We start from the raw sequence: 19722 nt of genomic DNA, 5'->3' as shown, positions 1-19722 counted from the left end.
CCATTCCCTGCATTGAAACTAATGGTGTTAACTTTCAAATATTTTCTTTCTTATGCTGGCTGGCAACCCATCTTCTCCTCTGTGACCAATATCAAACATAATATGAAAACCTGCTATCATGATGTCAAAATTCTCTCAGGTTACAATTACTGTGAACTTTTTGATGTGTGCTGCAAATGGCAATTGTGTAATGTTATGTGCAACATATTGCAGTTTTCCATCTGCAGGAAAAACTAAAATGTGTAGTTGCCAGAACCTGCATAATTGTATTTATAATATAACACATTGTCCCACATTTTTGGAATATGGTCTAAAGTGTAAGACATCAGACTTTGGTCTCGGGCTACGGGATGTGGGCTGGTTTGAGTCTCTTGGAAGGAAACATAACAAGTTTTCTCCTGAGATTTTGAACAGTGTATGAGACCGGTGGCCATGCACAATTGTAAGGAAATTGGAATGCTATGAATGAGTAGTGTAACCTGGTCACGGAAACCTACAGTAACTGGGGTTTCATCGTGCTGACCACACATCACCCCTTAACTGGTTGGATGATCTCACCTCTGCTGGGTCATGTGGGAGTGAGATCAGCAGTCAGTAGGTAGGCCTTTGCTCTCATGGGCTGTTGCACCATCACACACTATACATAACTCCCTAAATGTCAAATTTGATGAACAAAGCATCAGCTAATCAAGGAGGATATCTATGAATGTTTTATGAAGGGCATTTATGTCATCAAAGAGATAAAGAAAAATATGTAGTGTAATACAAAAACATAATTTTGTTTGTTCTCTGCACTTTCTCCACATATGACCTATAAATTCTGTGCAGAATTTACTCACATAAGTTTTTTATTCATTTTCTTCTCAACACTGTTCATGACACCAAATCCTACACCTAAACAATTCATTTTACCCTGTCTATCCTCCAAATAACTGTGGTTGCAGTAGGAACACACATGTACATCTTCAATATCATTATCATCATCTGTAGAGGCCATTAGAGGCCTTACAAACTCTTTGTCACTTTATTCTGGAGCCTTCTCTCTCCTTTGCTTCTTTCTTGCATTTCAGATGGCAATTTCTTTGCTTGAATAACCACCTTTTTACCTGACCCAGCATTCTTCTTGCTTCCTGCTCTTCTTAGTGCAGATAGATGTTAAATGTCTCATATTTTCTTTTGATAGTTTTTTTATCATTTTGATCAGGCTCGTACCCAGAATTGATCTCCAAGCTCATGGGTTATCAGGGGGGGATTTATATACCAAGTCCATTTTCAAAAGGTTTAACAGTATTAAATGAATTCACATTTTATTTTCAGATATCAATGAGTGTTCAGTTAAAAATGGAAGGTGCCACCACTTCTGCCAAAATATACCTGGAAGTTTCAGATGCTTCTGCAAATATGATTATAAATTACAAGCAAATGGTGTTTTGTGCATAAAACAAGCATCAGCTATACATGGTAATGCTGGTATGGTCGGACCTTCAACATTTGCAAACAGAAATAAGTTTCGTTCTTGGAATTTTTCTCACTCAGTGCCTATGATAAGATCAGAGCACATTTACAAAAACTCGATTGTGCCATACGATGGAAGAAAGTTTCATCAACAAGAAAAGAAAATGCCTGGAAACTTGGCAGGAGATTGGGAAACCAAAGTTAAAAGCTTTATGTGTCCACATGGGAATTGTAGTAATTTTGAGTATGATGCCAATCGAAACTTTGAAGATGATGGTTTTATGTGTCAGAAATGTCACCAAGCATGCCATACTTCTGTTGATTATGGAGCAAGATGTGGCTGTTGGCATGGTTTTTCCTTATCAGGCAATGGAGTCAATTGTGTAGGTAAGTTGTTTTGGAGGGAAAAATGCCTTAAAATCATATTTTTCTTTTGTTTATTTCATGTTTAGGATGTACTTAGAATTATTTCTTATATATATGAACATGACCAGAATTTATTAGATTGCATGTTATTGCAGTTTTATAAATATTTTATTGTAGTATGAACAACAGCACAATTATTTTCCTTAATATTTTCACATTGAAATGAAGACTAGTTGGATGGAATGGATTATCACCAAATTTGCTTTTTCATGCAAAAGAAAATATGATATTTTCATTCAATTTTTCCAAAATATTACTCTCTCTTGACTTCAGTTGTTATTAATTTCTTAATAACATCTAAAGTCAACAGAGAGTAATATTTTGGAAAAATTGAATGAAAATAGCATATTTTTTTTTTTTTTGCATGAAAAAGCAAATTTGGTGATAATCCAAACCTCTAATAGACAACAAATATCTGGGAATACACAACTAGAGCCTCAAGAAAATGCAAAATTTCTGGGTATCCTACTGGATGAACACCTTAGCTATACAGAACATGTAAACATGCTACAATCAAAGATATAGGATTACGGTTTGGGGTAAGAAGGGCACTATAACCTTTTCATGCTTCAAAAAATATTCATGAGAAACGTAGCTGGAGTATAGAAAACTTTTTCATGTATAACTCTTTTCCGTAAATTTAATGTGTTAACTTTCCCCTGCATATGCATTTATGAAGGCTTAATTTATGTGAAGCTAAATATTTCCAACTTTGCCACAAATGAGGTAATGCATGGCCTAAACACAAGAAATAAAGACAAACTTCATATAAAACACTGCCACCTTAACTTATGTAAGAGAGATCCCTTAAACTCTCATCCACTGATCTCTATAATAAACTACCACAAACTAAATGATTAAAGGTGCTCAAGTAAGACAATCTACCAAAGGATCATAGTGACATATCTATGAGGTGGAAAACTGAGAAGAAAATGGGTTGGTTATTGCTTGTGATTTGATTTGATTCATTTTATTATTCAAAGGCTACAATTTTGGACAACGGAGGTACATCAGTAGTATAAGACATGCCAAAATATTACAAATGCTATGTGCAGTAAAGAATATTTTCAGTTTAACTACTGTTACTTGCCAGTAAAATTTGAAGTATATACATGTCGTATCCAAACGTTCATTTCTCTATTAATTGGGCCAAAACTCTAATTTTGATGTTGGAATCTCTATTGTTTGTACCTGGATGCTTTACATTACATGAATTACATCGGGAGTACGCTTGTCACAAGGTAGACTCGCATTACTCCAAGAAACGTCTTAACAGGTGCGAGGTTGCCCGACGTGTACATTTCTCAACACTCCATGGTGACAAGGCACTAGGCTGCCCGGCACACCATAATTTCTTCAAAATAACATCCAGTACAAACTACCTTTTCACCTGTAAACTGGATACCAAGGCACTAGCTTGCCAGGCAATCCAATCTCTTACAGCATCCGTTTCAGGAGACCTGTCCTCGGGTCCTAGCTGACCGAAGCAAAAACAGCCTCTCCCTTCCACATCTCAGTTCCAACAGCCGACCTCCCCCACTCTCATCTGGGAGTTTATATATGTTTGGTTGGCATCTGTTGCCAACCGCCCTTCTTTCAAAATTTTGAATCTTTTACAGCTAAACTGCCTGCCTTTCTTTTGAACATTCGAAACACGAAGAAAGAACAGAGAGCTACATGGTATTTATACATGGGATAATACGAACCTAAAAATCCATAATAAATTGATTTACACTAATCACACATATACAGGGTGTTTCTAAAGGTCGTTTACAACGCTTGGGAGGTGATTCCTCACACGAAAACAAGCAAAAAGTCTAAGTTCCATTTTTACGACTGAGGCTTCGTTTCCGAGATAGGAGCCTCGCAAAAGGTGACAAAGTGAACGTCACACCTGACTGGGACGAATACTATCACATATAGAGAGGCGGTTCCAAGGGAATCATAAAGGAATCGTATGTGCTCAGTGCGGAAGTCACTATGAAAAGTTCACTGCACGCATGCGCAATGGAGTCCTCAAAGGAATTGAGGATTTCCAGCAAGAACAATGCATGGAAAAGGTATGTAACGCAGCAAGAAGGACCGTGACAATGAGAAATGCGTTCAAGACAACAGATCCCGACCTCAAACATCAAAACATGAGCACCGAACACAAAATCCGAAAAGTTGAGCACGGTTGCATACCCCAGTTACACGCGAGGAATGAACGAATCATGTCATGTGGCATACGAGAGACACATTACTCCACCAGGAGGAGGGAAAGATTGATTGATTGATTGATTTAGTTTATTTTACTTCGCGTTTTGTGCCTCTTGGCTAATTTGCGAAGATGGGGATGAGTGATGAAATTTATGAAAATGGACATTCACAAACAACCATACCCGACCGGGATTCGAACCCGGGACCCTTGGCGTCGCAGCGCGATGTGCTAACCACTCGGCCACAGGGTCGGGCAGGAGGAGGGAAAGAAAAACACAATATCAGATGATTGCGACAACGTGTATTTTTACACACGACAACTACGTAATATCCCCCCCCCCCACACACACAACAAACAACAAATACTACAATGTCTTATGCACAGACAGTCCGTGTCACTGTACACCAACTGAAGATGTCACTTTCACCACACAAAGGGGGTGGGGAGCAATACCAAAAGTGTTCGCACGCGATCACTGTGACGTAAAAGATACCAGTTTTGGAAGCGCTGCGCAGGCAAGTCTGGCTCTCGTAGTCTACGTTTGGCCTTCATGAGTGCTGTACTCGCGAGAGGAGCTCGAAGGGTTGGTTCTCTCCGGCAGTCGTTCCAGTCGTGTTGCAGGTGCTGGGATATGATCAGCAGTTCGCTCTAGGTTGTCATACGCATTGAAGAGTACTAGTATGTTGTATTGAAAGAAGTTGACGTGGTGGAGTGGGCAAGTCAAGTATCGCAACAATTGGTCTGTGGTGTTCGTACGGTGATACGGCCAATTTGTGCAGTGTGTCAGTGTTAAACAAAAACGATACTTTGCAGTTCCAGCTCCCTATTACACAGATGGCTGCGTATACGACCCAGCAGCTAGCAGACATGCATCTCATGTATGGGGAGGCACGTGGTAATAGCCGTGAGGCAAGGCGTCTTTATGGAGAACGCTTTCCACATAGACGTTTACCGTCTCACACCTTCTTTCAGGTAGTGTACAGTCGACTGCGTGAAACAGGGTCAGTGTTACCACCGCGGCAAGAAGTTGGAAGACCCCGAAGTGTACGTACACATCAGTTTGCAGAAGATGTGTTAACAGTGGTCGCAGAACATCCTGGCACCAGTACGCGAGTGCTCGCTCGGGCACGAAACACGTCTCATGTGAATGTTTGGCGAGTGTTGTCAGATGAAGGAATGCACCCTTTTAAACTGCAGAAAGTACAAGAACTGTTACCTCGTGACTTTCGCCCTCGTATGGAGTTTTGCCAATGGTTGTTGCATCAGCTGGACACAAACCCTCACTTCGGGACAAACGTATTGTGGACAGATGAAGCCATTTTCACCAGGATGGATGTCTTCAATAGTAGAAACAGTCATGTATGGGACTTTGACAACCCACATGCATTTTTTGTGGCCCATCACCAGCACAGGTTTTCAGTGAATGTGTGGTGCGGGATAGTACATGATCATTTAATTGGACCATACATTCTCCCTGTTCGCCTGAATGGTCGCACGTATCATGCATTTCTTAGTGAGGTTCTGCCTGAACTGTTGGAGACCGTACCTTTGGCACTGCGGCAAGAAATGTGGTACCAACACGATGGTGCACCAGCTCATTTCGATTGTAATGTACGACATTTCCTGCATGACGTGTTTCGCAATAGGTTCATTGGTAGGGATGAGCCTGTGCCTTGGCCACCGAGGTCGCCAGATCTCAACTCGATTATTTCTTCTGGGGAGAAATGAAAACCCTCGTATACGACACACCTGTCACATCAGCTGAGGACCTCGTTCCTCGCATCAACGTCGCCGCCGCGACGGTAGCAGATACACCTGGCTTGTTTGCTCGTACTCGATATTCCTTGATTCGTCGCTGTCATCTCTGCGTAGTAGTAAACGGCAGACATTTTGAAAACCGTCTGTGATTATTGCCCTCGGCAAATCTCAGTGAGAACACTCTTGGTATTGCTCCCCACCCCCTTTGTGTGGTGAAAGTGACATCTTCAGTTGGTGTACAGTGACACGGACTGTCTGTGCGTAAGATATTGTAGCATTTGTTGTTTCTTGTGTGTGTGGGGGGGGGGATATTACGTAGTTGTCGCTTGTAAAAATACAAGTTGTCGCAATCATCTGATATTGTGTTTTTCTTTCCCTCCTCCTGGTGGAGTAATGTGTCTCTCGTATGCCACATGACATGATTCGTTCATTCCTCGCGTGTAACTGGGGTATGCAACCGTGCTCAACTTTTCGGATTTTGTGTTCGGTGCTCATGTTTTGATGTTTGAGGTCGGGATCTGTTGTCTTGAACGCATTTCTCATTGTCACGGTCCTTCTTGCTGCGTTACATACCCTTTCCATGTATTGTTCTTGCTGGAAATCCCCAATTCCTTTAAGGACTCCATTGCGCATGCGTGCAGTGAACTTTTCATAGTGACTTCCGCACTGAGCACATACGATTCCTTTATGATTCCCTTGGAACCGCCTCTCTATCTGTTATATTATTCGTCCCAGTCAGGTGTGACGTTCACTTTGTCACCTTTTGCGGGGCTCCTATCTCGGAAACGAAGCCTCAGTCGTAAAAATGGAACTTAGACTTTTTGCTTGTTTTCGTGTGAGGAATCACCTCCCAAGCGTTGTAAACGACCTTTAGAAACACCCTGTATATGTTTATACACTTGATTACCCAATTAATTAACATATTAGTAAATATTTCAATAAGGAAAAAAAAACACTGTTGCCCTGACACGGGGGCAGGGTAACACCACAGAATACGTAAGATTTTATACACAGGTCTGAGTGCAAACTCTTGTCTTGAGAGAAAATTTTGGAAAAAGTAGGCACTGAAAGCAACTTAAAGTGTCTGAAATGATTTCAAAAACATTTCAGGCAGAAAACAGTTTGCAAAACATGAGCAGTGGTCTATGTTTGAAAATAAAAAGTGTAGGAAATGCAAAGTTGATATATCACAATCATGTTACAGGGTAGAAATTTAGGGGAGCTGTAAAATCAATGTACATGGCATATATAGGCATGTTGTGCCTTGTTGTGTATATTACAGAAGGAAAGCACATGTAAAATACTGTAGACAGTGCATTTTCCATGACTGAAGGAGTAACACGTACGTGCAATGTCCCTTTAGAATAGGTAGCAGTTGCCTGTGAAGCACATGGGCTGTGTTTGGGTAATAAATGTTTTGGTAACAAATAGATCATGATGTTCGCAATGTTCATCTGTGTACAGATGCACTATTTATAACAACTCTCAATAGTACATTTCAAGGTTAATATGTAGTAATAATAATGATGATGATTACATCTAGAAAATATCATGAATAATAATTCTTATTAGCATTATACAAAAAATAAAATGGCGTAAAGATTTAATAGCATATATTCATTATGTAACTTATTTTAATTTTCTTGAAAAGCTATTAAATGAAGGAAAATAAATAGATAAATGAAAAATTTATAATATAACAATGACAAAATAGGACAAGGAAATAGAATCACTGACCTCCATTAATGTGAAATCTATTAATATCATTTTGGATAAACCTGACGTGTGCAACACACTCACGTGAGCAGTAATCCAAACACTACACTGTTGTTCTACCTAATATACTTGTATCTTTAGTTTACAAAAGTTTATAAATGTTATATTTTTTTTCTTTTCACTCATACAATAAAAAATTGTTGTTTATCCAATAAATGGCATGATTAGTAGATAGAAATATTAAATAAAAATCCAACTTCATTGCTGTAAAAGTGATCGGTATTAAAAATAATAATAGATGCAAAATCAACCAAAAATAATAATAATAAAAATTAATAATAACGCAGTTACCCCAAGAATGCAAACAAATGAAAATGCACCTCGAGTATGTAGACAAAGGTAGATAGGAAAACGGCACCTTCCCCCATCAGTAGCAGAAACTGCAATGGAAGAATACCATAGCGGACACTAGGGTGTCATCACTCATGGCTCTACATCGCAAAAATAATAATAATAATAATAAAAAATAAATTAATAAATATGGTTGTGGGGTACAAAGTCCCCCAACGTCCCTGCCGGAAGGTTAAGAATCAGACATGTTCCTAAGACTACATTATTTCCTCTCCTGTCATTTTGATAAATTGGAATTACGTCCTCTGGTTCTTACATAACAATATGATGTATAATTTTAATGTATTATTTGTTTCTCTTCTTAGATGTTGATGAGTGCTACATTAATCCCTCTGTTTGCATAAATGGAAGATGCATAAACACAATAGGTTCATTCATATGCCACTGCAGAAGAGGGTACCAGCTCCTGGGAAATGTGTGCATGGACATCAATGAGTGCCTTCCAAATTCAAGGCTGCTTTGTGATCAGGTCTGCATCAATGTTCCAGGTATATTTGATTCTCTGTACCATACAGAAAATCTACTCTGTATTCAACAGTTAATTTGAGATGTTTTGCACATTGTTGAAAAGTAAACTGTATGATTTTGAACTTACTATTAGTTCGCCTTATGGGTTGTATTGTTTGTATGTTCCGTTCTTTGTAGAGCATATGGCCAAGAAGCATATGTGTAGTTTCAATACTGACCTGCAACTAGAATTTAAATTTCTGTGACTTGACACACTCAAAAAACAGATCTCGCGTTGTGTGTCACATATAAGGGGTAAGTTTTTCGCGGAGTTTTATGAACAGTTGGTGAAAGAATAAATCTGTTCTCAAGAAGATTGGTTCTTCTGATAAATATTTACTTCATTCATCAATAATTTTACAGTTAGGCCTAACTGACCTTTTAGGTAGGGGATAAACTGAATCCATTGGAATGTCCTATTTTTGGGTCAAAATATTACGTTCACCCTACTTACAAGGCAAGTCTCAAAGTTTGCTGCAAGTTAACATGAAATTTGCAAGGCAAACCTGAAAATGTATAGCAAGTTGACTACAATCTTGCTGGGCAACTAACACAACTGGCAGCAGGGCATCCCTTCCTCCTACTTCCAGAGGCCCTAGTATCACTTGCAGTTACATTTTTTTAACCAGTATTTCCAATTAGTTGTAAATGTAGCCATAAATAACACATGTAAAACTGACAGTATCCACTATTGGATTAAAAGAGTAGCATACGAATTAATGCAAACTATTTGTAAAACAGCAAAATCTACACCATTGCATTTCTCCATTTTTATGCACAGATCAAACTAATTAATATTTTCCCATTAAAATTGCATAAATTTTCTGCAGAAAAGAATGATTAAAGCATGTGGAAAATGCAAAAACTATTTGTAAAAAATGAAGCAAACAATGAAGACTAATTTGCAATGGTTAATAAACAGAAAAGGTATTTGTGCAATTTAATATTTTATACTTATTTTTAATAATATGGATACATCTCCAATTCAGTTAAATGTGTGGGTATAAAACATGGTAAGTGACATTTTGGTTATTTCTGAGTTCATTAAGAAAAAAGGGTATTAGAAGCTATACTGTACATAAATTGTTTTTGTGTTGTGTTTACCAATTTCAGAAGGCTTCACTGAGTCCAATGCAAATTGTATGACATGGCAATTTCACTTGAAAATTGAAGGATCTCACATTTTATTTTGTAATTTAAAAATGACCAAATTTTCAGTTACGATGTTTTACACCCGAGCCCTTCATATGCATTTCATGTTTACACCCAAATTCAGCATTCCCAAAAAAGCCATACTGGACAAGACTTTACCTCTTTTGTGGTCAGTGAAATGATTAGTCTACTCTTCTGTTAACAGATTATTGGCAATAATGGTTGTCTATGCATAAAATGCACCATAGGATAAGATTTTGGAAAATGTGCACATTATACACACATAAATATGATACATTTTATTTTTTAAGTCTCAAAACACAAGAGTATTGTACTTTCGTGGTATTTTTCATATTTTTAACACACACACTTACACACACACACACACAAATGGTCTCCTCGATAGTGCAGTGGTTGAGTCATTGCTTTGTAATCAAGGGGTCCTGGGTTCAATACCTGGTGGAGTCACATAGTTGTTCAACTCCCACTTTAAACTGTAGATCCATTCCCGATTGGCCTTACTGTGCGTAAAGTGAACTTAAAACACCAAATCAATCAATTAATCAATTAAACACAAAATATGTTGAACTTTACGAAAAGGGACACAATTTGCATTCTAAGGTAAATTCACGTTATTTTATTTATTTTGAATGAGTGAAAAATATGTTTACAACATGTCACTGTACATACAAAAAGCACTTATTGTAAGAATTAATATTTTTATTTCCATAACTAAAAAAAACAACAACATTATTCTGTTATTGTGGATTCAGTGAAAAGTCACCCACTTGTTCTGAGAAAAGAAGATGAAACAGAAGATTTTGGGAAAAGTAGATACTGAGGAATTTATTGAACAAGTGGAAGATTCTGAATAAAGAAACATATACAAATAGTTATGTAATGGAAATAGAGGATGGAGAAAACTATGAAATATTAATTACTAAATACAGAGGTTGATCGGGTTATATCCAACCAATATGTAAATTGTACTTACCGCATGAAAAGCCATGCTGCCACCACCGATTGTGTTCTATTGAACCACCAGCATTATGGACTATCACCCGACATTGCAATTTCTACTGCAACAAACTACGCTGGAGCACATCCATAAGAATTCCATCCCATACCTCCTTACAGGCTTTCTATAGACCAGTGAGGGTTCGGGGGCAGCGATGTTGTAGACGTAATTTTAACATTCCGAATGCGCAGAAATCCATTGGACTGATATCAGGGCTTTTGACAGGATTTTGGCCATAATGGATTCCTGGAAGTAGGCAAAAGTCACCTTTATGTTTTTCTCCACATTATGTATCTCCAACTTCCCCTCGTAACCATATCTGACGACAATCATGATTTCCTGCTGAAACTTTCTCGGCACTGCCGGTAAAACTCGGTATGTCCCTCCTGGACTGCAATTCGCCAAATTCCATAAAGCACCTCAGGCGTCACTTTCACTGGCTACCTCGAAAGGGCCCCTTTTGTTGGTGAATGTTTCTGCATGAGCACCTTTTGTGTTTGCCTGGCCATGATATCTTTAGCTGTGGTCACTTCAATGGTTAAACCATTTTCCCGACACTGTTTTCAGTTGTACAAAAAATGTGTATAGAAGAAAGCCATGATGTAGCCTTTCCAATATTGGTTAATTTTCGACGGCATTTCACTGGCAGGAACACGACGCTCCGGCAACTCTACAAGCTCAGACACAACACTGGTTTCAATGCCGGTTTCAAGGTTCTGGCGCAACTATAGCTCGACCACAAGGAAAAAAACCTTCCGTCAAAAGCGTTGGCACATCTTCCCTGCCGTTATCAGTGATTGGGGCAGTGTTGCCAGATCAGACTTGAAAAAATCGGGAGATTGTTCCTTGGGAAACCAGAAGATCTGCTACAAAATTATTTCTTTTTTAATTGAACTATGCCGCTTCGTTCTCTAGCAAATTTCTTGTTATTAACACTCACATGCTTTATTTGTCAGTTATGCTGCCTCTATGTTGGTGCATTTAATATATATATATATATATATATATATATATATATATATATATATATATATATATATACATACACCATGCGTCCATTTCGAGCTGCAGCCGAGAGATCGAGAGAAGCGTGGCAGGCGGCACTGACGGAGATGCCGACATTTGCGGCCTGAAATGCCCGCTTATTTTTATGGACATATGCAGACATTTATATAAATATTGCAAAACGAGCACTAACCTGTATAAGAGTATGGTTTTAATTTTAGTAGCTTAGTGACTGTATGTGCCGATGATTTTGACATGCCCACCTCTTGTGAAACACGGCGTAGAGGTTTGTTTGGAGAACGTTCTAACGCTGCACCTATATCATCGAGTTTTGCTTCGGTTAGAATCCGTCGTTTTTGCTTAGGTGTTTTAAAATTTAACGATACAGTTTCTCGTAATTTAAGGACAAGATGTCTAACCGTATCTCTGTGTGGAGTTGAAACGCATGGGAATTTCTGTACAAATTACCTACACACGTCTCGACACGAGTTTGTTTTCACGTAGGTACGTGTCATACATAAAAAAATCTTTGTTCTAACGTGAATCTTGCGGCTGGCATTCCAATCGTCTCACTGACACGTCACACATACACACTACAATAACACAAACAAGTAACTGCAAGTAACCAAGAATAACACTCTTGCGCACAGTACGAAATTAACACGCTCTTGGTTTACATTGCTCGCCACTATATTTACAACTCTTGTCTTCATCTAGTCGCGAAGGAACAAAAAACTCGAGCTCGGAGTTTTCGGATTGCAAGGAAGCTCACGAACACTATTGACTTTTAACGGTTTCTTCTACAGCGTAATCTTGATACAGTGTTGCACATTCAAAACCTCCAAACGATCCCCATCGGCACAAAACTCTTTCAAGGATATAAACTTAAGCAGGACGTTACTGGTCAAAACTATGATTAAAATGTTTTATTATCTGTGGCTCTTAACATCGTTTCTAAAGCGTATTTTTTTGTGTATATAAGAGCAGAACTTGGATGAATTACAGAAGAACTTTTGCATGTTATAACACAGGTTAGTGATCGTTTTGCAATATTTATATAAATGTCTGCATATGTCTATAAAAATAAGCGGGCATTACAGGCTGCAAATGTCGGCATCTCCGTCAGCGCCGCCCGCCACGCTTCTCCCGATCTCTCGGCTGCAGATCGAAATGAACGCACGGTATATATATGTGCCCACGGTGGCTCAGTCGGTAACGCGTCTGACTACCATGCTAAAGGTCCCGGGTTCGATCCCCGGCCGGTTCAAATCCGGGAACTTTTCTAACGATGGAAGCGGCCCCGGCACCCACCCAGCGTCGAATAACATGGGTACCTGGGGGAAACCCTGGGGGATAAAGGTGGTCAGGGGCATGATGCTGATCACATCACCCCCACTCACGACCGGATCAAGAAAGTGTGGGGCGTTACCCCCACACCCCCTATACGCCTTCATGGCGTGGTGCTATGCACAGGGGAGCACTTTACCTTTATTTATACACACACACACACACACACACACACACACACACACACACACACACACACACACACACACACACACACACACACACATGTACATGTATAAAATAATTTGCCCATGCTACGAAGTCAGTGTTTCTACCTAGTAAGGCAAGGACGTTTCACTGTGTTTGTGTCACTTCATTCATTTCATCAGTTCTTCATTCATCCATTTTGTTGTACTTACACGTAGAGGCACAAAACACAAAAGCGACGTAAAGTAACTAAAATAGAAATAGATTTTCGGGTGGGATAAAATACAACCATCTAAAATAGTAATGTAGTAATAGTAATAAAATAATAATAATGTCCTAGCACAATTGAGTATCATTTGGCATAATTTCACAGTTCAAACAGCACTTTTCATGGCTGAGTGGAGTTCCACTCTACCTCTCCCCTCCATGTTCAAGTAAGATGAGCAGGAAACATGTTTTTGAGCAGGCCCTTGGAGGTTCCATAGCAATAGTTTATTAAGGAATACTCCCAAGAAATCAATAGGTCTGGCAACACTGACGTGAGCCTGGCTGAAGGCTCCTTCCCCCTGTCCTTTCCCCCACCTGCCAGCGTGATGGGGTTCTGCGCAGGTTTCTTTCCTTATGGTTCCACTATACACACGTGACAGAAGCATTGACAATTCCGTCAGATATAACCTGATCAGCCTTCTGTATATAGTGTATAATATATAGTAGTCTTGAAAACTGCAAATAAATCATCATCATCATGTGGACAGGTTAAAGTTACAGTCGTGTAACTTTTGAGAGAAAAATACTTCGACACAGAAACCAGTTAATCTGTTAACAGAAAATGTGAAGTAAATCTGAGATTCATTCAACTGTCAACAGAGGACAGTTTAAGGTCTAGTGATAAAGGAAACAGTTGTTGTGTTGATCAGCAAAGTGCTTTGAGTCAGACTGTTTATTTTTTATTTTTAAGACAGTGACTTACACCACTGTAACTTTAACCCGTCCATATCATACTTTGCCGTTTCCTGGCTGGGTTTGCATCTCCATTTTTTCCTGGTCTTCCACCACTCCTCTCTTTCCATGGTGTTCCAATCTTGTTCTCTTCTCCTAACACTCTCCACTATCTGCTCTTTTCACCGACATCTTGGTCTTATTACTACTCCTTGTGCATTGTAAGCTCTTACTGGCAGTCTTTCTGCATCCATCCTCTTCATGTACCCAAACCATCTCATCTGTGCCTGATGTATTTTGTTCTGAAGATTCACCACCTCAACTGTCTGTTGGATCTTCTCATTCCTTATTCTATCCCTTTTAGTTTTTCCCAATATAGTCCTCAAAATTTCATCTCTACAACCTGCATCTTTCTTTTGACTCTCTCTGTCATTGTCCAAGTCTCTACTCTGTACATAATTATTGGCACATAGTATGTGTTTTATATTACCTTCTTTCATTTCATAGACACATCCCTATTCCAAATTAATCTTCAAATGCTTTGATAGATTCCACCACCCATTTGTCCTCTTCTGTTTACCTCCTCATCTATTCTTCCACTTCTCTCAATTATGCTTCCTAGATATTTGAAGCTCTTCATTATCCTCAACTTTTCCATCTCCATCTTTATTCTTGCTTCATTTCTGGCTCTGTTTCTTGTTGTTATTTGCACCTCACTCTATCAGCACTGAATTTCATTCCTGCTCTTCTGATTTCCTCATTCCAACTATCAAGCTGTGTAAATACTTCTTCTTCACATAAATAAAGAATTGAAACATAAATTCATAAAATATGACAATATGTCCCAAAATCAAACAAATATAAGAAATGTGAGGTCTAGGCAGACTCCTGGCTTCCTAATTAAGATTATATATAAATTTAATGATAGTGTTAAGCACATTAGAAAATGAAAACATGACTGAAACTATTATATTCTTCTTGTAGAGCAATCAATTTCACAAAAACACTTCCAGTATTTTTATGGAATTGATAAGCAAGCACTTCAAATGCTGGCTAGTTTCACAACTTGCTACGCTGTTCTTATTGTTGATTTGCTGTTTCAAGTCCACTTTAAGCACAGAAAGGCTAATCGGGACTGAACCTACAGTTTAAAGTGAGATCCGAACCACCGTGCAATGTGCCTCCACTGGGAATCAAACCCAGGACCCCTTGATTACAATGTGATGACATTACCACAATGCCATCAGGGAAGCTACAACTTGCTATGCAAACTTGAGGTTACCAGCACAAAAAAATTATTTGCTTAGGCAACTAAGTGACATCATGAGCATATTTCCAAGTTTATATCATCAACTTTTCAGTTTACATGGGCAATTCATACCTTCTGGAGTAACACAGTTATCTGGGTCTGAAGTTGTACTGTAAGAACAGTAACTCAATGGGATTATAGTTATTGAGTGGTTTCATTTCCTCATTTCTGGTGTCATGATTTTTCTTTATAATTGTTTTGCTTTCATGTTATTTACATTAAGAGAGATAAGGAAATACATATATACATAATGAATTATCTTCTATATACAATTTGGAGTATATGCTCCATATATATATATGGTGTGGCCGCTGTGGCTCAGTCGGTAACATGTCTGAGTACAGTGGGATCCATGAGTATTACCATGGAAATTGCCCATCACCAGGTTCGTGCACTTTATTCGACCCAAAAAGATCTTCAAGAATTAAAAGAAAACTCAAAAACAAACTGTTGACAACTTCTGCACCATCGTACATAAAAATCTATGGCTTAAAAACACATCGGATGTAAGAGAAAAAATAAATGAAAATAGTCATGGACAATTTGCACGGTAATACTCAAGGATCCCACTGTACCATGCTAAAGGGCCCGGGTTCAATCCCCGGCTGGTTCAAATCCGGGAACCTTTCTAACTTTGGAAGTGGCCCCGGCACCCACCCAGCATCGAATGACATGTGTATCTGGGGAAACCCGGGGGGGTAAAGCTGGTCAGGGGCGTGATGCTCATCACATCACCCCTGCTCACGACTGGATCAAGAAAGTGTGGGGCATTACCCCCACACCCCCTATATGCCTTCATGGCATGGTGCTAAGCTCAGGGGAGCACTTTACCTTTTTTTTATGCAATATGGAGTATAACTTGTTGGATACTGATGTGGCCAATTTTTTATTTAATGTAAATGCATCTAATGGGCATTTATATTCATGACACAAACACAGTAATGATTAGTTTCTTTTATAAATAACAATTTTGTGTTGTTTTGGAAAAAAAATATTTTTTGCCTAATGATTTTGAAGACTCACTGCATATATTGCAAAGAGTAATTTTTTGGTAGGGGCAATTAGTCACTGAAATTAATGAGTAATTGTAATAGTTTTGTGTCTCATCCCAAAATTCTTGAACCCATTTTGTGCTATGGACAGAAAATTTATATTATAAGGGGAAAATATCTTAATTTGTTTTGTAGGTAGCTTCCAGTGTAGTTGCGTCCATGGATACATCATGTCCTCTGAAGGAAAAGCTTGCATCGATGTCAATGAGTGTGAACTGAATGTATGTTCTCACATGTGTGTCAATGTTCCTGGGAAGTATCTATGCAAGTGCCCATATGGCATGGAGCTAAATTCAGATGGCCAAACATGTCGCCAGCATATTGTTCCTCACGTAAGTGATGAATCGGCATCAAAATATAGCGATTTTCCCTACATGGAAGATGAGCATGTGAGGTTGGTCAATTCAAGGCAAGCTGATATCCATTCAGAGCAAAAATTCAGCTCTTGGGGTGAAAAGCAGTTGAGTAGCCATGCATGGACAAATATGCTCTCATCCTTACAAGATAAGAGAAATCCTGGAAGACAGAAAGACAGATTTTGTGCTGCAGACTGCCTTAATGGAGGGATTTGTGAAAATACAAATTGCAAATGTCCACCAGGATTTAAAGGATTTTCCTGTGAGGAAGGTAACGTGTAATTTTATATTATGAATTTATATTTCTATAGGTACTTTTATGTATTTCCAACTTAATTTTTGTGAGATTTGTATTTATTAGAAAAGATCTGGTGTGAAAAAGCATAAAGTTTTGATCTCTTCATTTGGTATAATATGAAGTCATTAACGAGAAATGAAGAAATATATTAGAATACACAATAGGCATATTTAGATACATCGTTTCCTAATATTGGGTATATACAATTACAATTACAAACCAAAGGCACTGAGTGGTTGACATGATATTGCTATTCAGGTATTGGGTATTTTGTCATAAAGTGGTAAATTAACAAATCTATAAGTTTGATTCTTACAAGCACCTTTACCAATTCTGCATTCTTCTCTCTTGTTAATGGCTGTGTTTTGTTGATTTACTACCCAATTTTAAAAATTTGTCTGGAATAGCATTTATTTTACTAATAAGTAATGACTGTGCAAAGTATGGTGTAAGCGATGCCTAATTCTGCAGCTACATGTATTTCAGTCTTAGTTTTATGTGAATTACCACCCACTTCCCACATAGATTCTACTTTCTGGTCAAACCTGTAGCTTTTACTCTTTCTGCTCTCCACGGCCGACCAGATGCAACTGAAAATGCTCACTGAAGGAACCGCTGTTCTGTTTTTATTATGGAACAAGGGAAATGTCAGCTGTCAGCATCTTTTTAATATGTGTACTTTCATATCACGATTAAATAAAAAAGAATGCATCTCATGTTCTGAACAACTGCGGCAAATCTTTCTCCTCTGATTTCATGCCACACACCACCTCTTCTTGCTTTCTGTGTGACACCACTGTGCTGCACTCATCTTTCTCGCAACTCAAGACCGACTGCTGCCATGCCCACCTATCCTGTTTGATATTTGAAACTCACCTTGTGTTTTTGTAATGACAAGAAATGTATACTTCTGTAAGATTGTTGTAACTTGGTTAAAACTGAACTGTATTTTGCCTTGTAATGAAGGGTTCCCAGGTTTCATACTCGGTGGAGGCACATAGTGGTTCGGATCCCACTTTAAACTGTAGGTCCAGTCCTGATTAGCCTTACTGTGCATAAAGTGGACTTAAAACACAAAATCAATCAATAAATCAATCAATCAACTGTATTTTGTGAAAATTAGTATGTATAACACTGAATTACGTATGAATGCATTACGTACAAATAAGGTTTAATTAACATGTTTTCAAATTATATTTTGCCGGGACCTACAGTAATTTACATATAAAACAGAATTACACAGAACCGAGTTACATATAAAGCAGTCTCAACTGCATTTAATAATTTTATACCAGTGGCATTCCGCACTAAATACTTTCAGGAAGAAAATGGGTCAACAAGAATCTCAGAGGATTTATATTTAATATTCTAAAGTTCCTACAATTTTAATATAATAAAACGCAGATGAAACTAATTAAATCTCATTATTTAGTTTCTTCTTCCTTATTTTCTAGTGAGAAAAGTTTACCTTCCATCTATTTTAGAGTGATATATTCAGTTCAGTTTTCAATTATATGGCTGTATTTCTGGTCTACCACCTAACCCAAAGAAGACTTAAGTGAATAATCATTTAAAATTTAAAAATATATGGAATGAAATTAAGAACAAGACAACAAAACAGAACTAAATGCAGGTCAGAACATTGCAATAAATTACTGAATGAAAGTAAGTGAAGGTAATTCTAGCAACTCACAGGAACTTTTGGTTTATAATTTGTGGATTTATCTTGCTTCTAATGATTGAACAATGTTTCCGAGAATTTATCATGATAAAGGTTGAAGGTTTCGTTGTTATGCTTGTTTTCTGGAGCACTTTCCAGACTTTGGGCATTTGTAGTTGTGTGAATAAAGGAGGACTGATAAGTTTAAGTTCTGCAACAAGGCAAACTGAGACTTGAGATGTTTCTGATTGAGTGGGAGTGAGGTTTTTTTTTCTGACATTTAATATTGCAAGCAGGTTGTTTCCATGCTCACTAAACATGCTCACTAAACACATAATTTCTGGATCTATGCATGTACTGGAAGCACTATTTGTCAGGTAACTAAATGCTCAGTTGATAGTGGCAAAACCTGAAGTATCAAAAAATTTAAGATCAGATAGTGTGACCTGAACATGCTGTTCTCATTTTAAGTTCTTAGGGAATCATATATTGGCTTTTGTGGAAACTTTGACTAAATAATGTGTCCCGGAAGTATTCCTGTACATGGCAAAGAAAGTTAAAGCAGTCTAATAACAAACACGTTTGAAAAATCTTTAAAAAATCCAAATGATCCATGATGAAACATTTAAAGTAATGATGATATTCAGCAAACAACTTCCCCCACAATTCATTGTGTGAAATCACTCTCCGCCACCATGTTGCAGGCAAACAGATCAGATTCTGCATTGAAAACATGCTGGGTAAGCATTGTGTGCATGACCTTTGCCAAAGAAATTCAAAGTATGATTCATTTAAGGAATGTCTACTCATAAAATATCTCAAATATCTTGCTGTAAGAAGGCTTCTCATACACTTTCCTTAACACGTTCAAATCTCTGTGCCTGACTTCATGCTGTTTCTTCCAAAAGTGCACCATGTGACGACATCAAGTTGAATATCATCCGTTGATATGTAAACCTTCCCATG

At 38.2% G+C, this 19722-nt stretch overlaps 1 protein-coding gene across 1 annotated transcript in view; it reads left to right on the top strand.

Annotated features, from left to right (window-relative positions):
* LOC145979341 (uncharacterized) overlaps window positions 1–19722 on the top strand; it is a 273539-nt gene that overhangs the window by 175219 nt on the left and 78598 nt on the right. The window contains exons 5-7 of the mRNA XM_083112208.1: window positions 1318–1842; window positions 8272–8454; window positions 16578–17069. Of these exons, the coding sequence (XP_082968334.1) occupies window positions 1318–1842; window positions 8272–8454; window positions 16578–17069 (1200 nt within the window). The remainder of the gene's footprint in view (window positions 1–1317; window positions 1843–8271; window positions 8455–16577; window positions 17070–19722) is intronic.

The sequence above is a fragment of the Lepisma saccharinum genome, chromosome 1 (genome assembly GCF_977018435.1).
Source record: "Lepisma saccharinum chromosome 1, izLepSacc3.1, whole genome shotgun sequence".
Lineage (NCBI taxonomy): Eukaryota > Metazoa > Arthropoda > Insecta > Zygentoma > Lepismatidae > Lepisma > Lepisma saccharinum.
The sequence above is the reverse complement of the archived record's forward strand: the minus strand, read 5'-3'. Positions and strand labels throughout refer to the sequence as shown.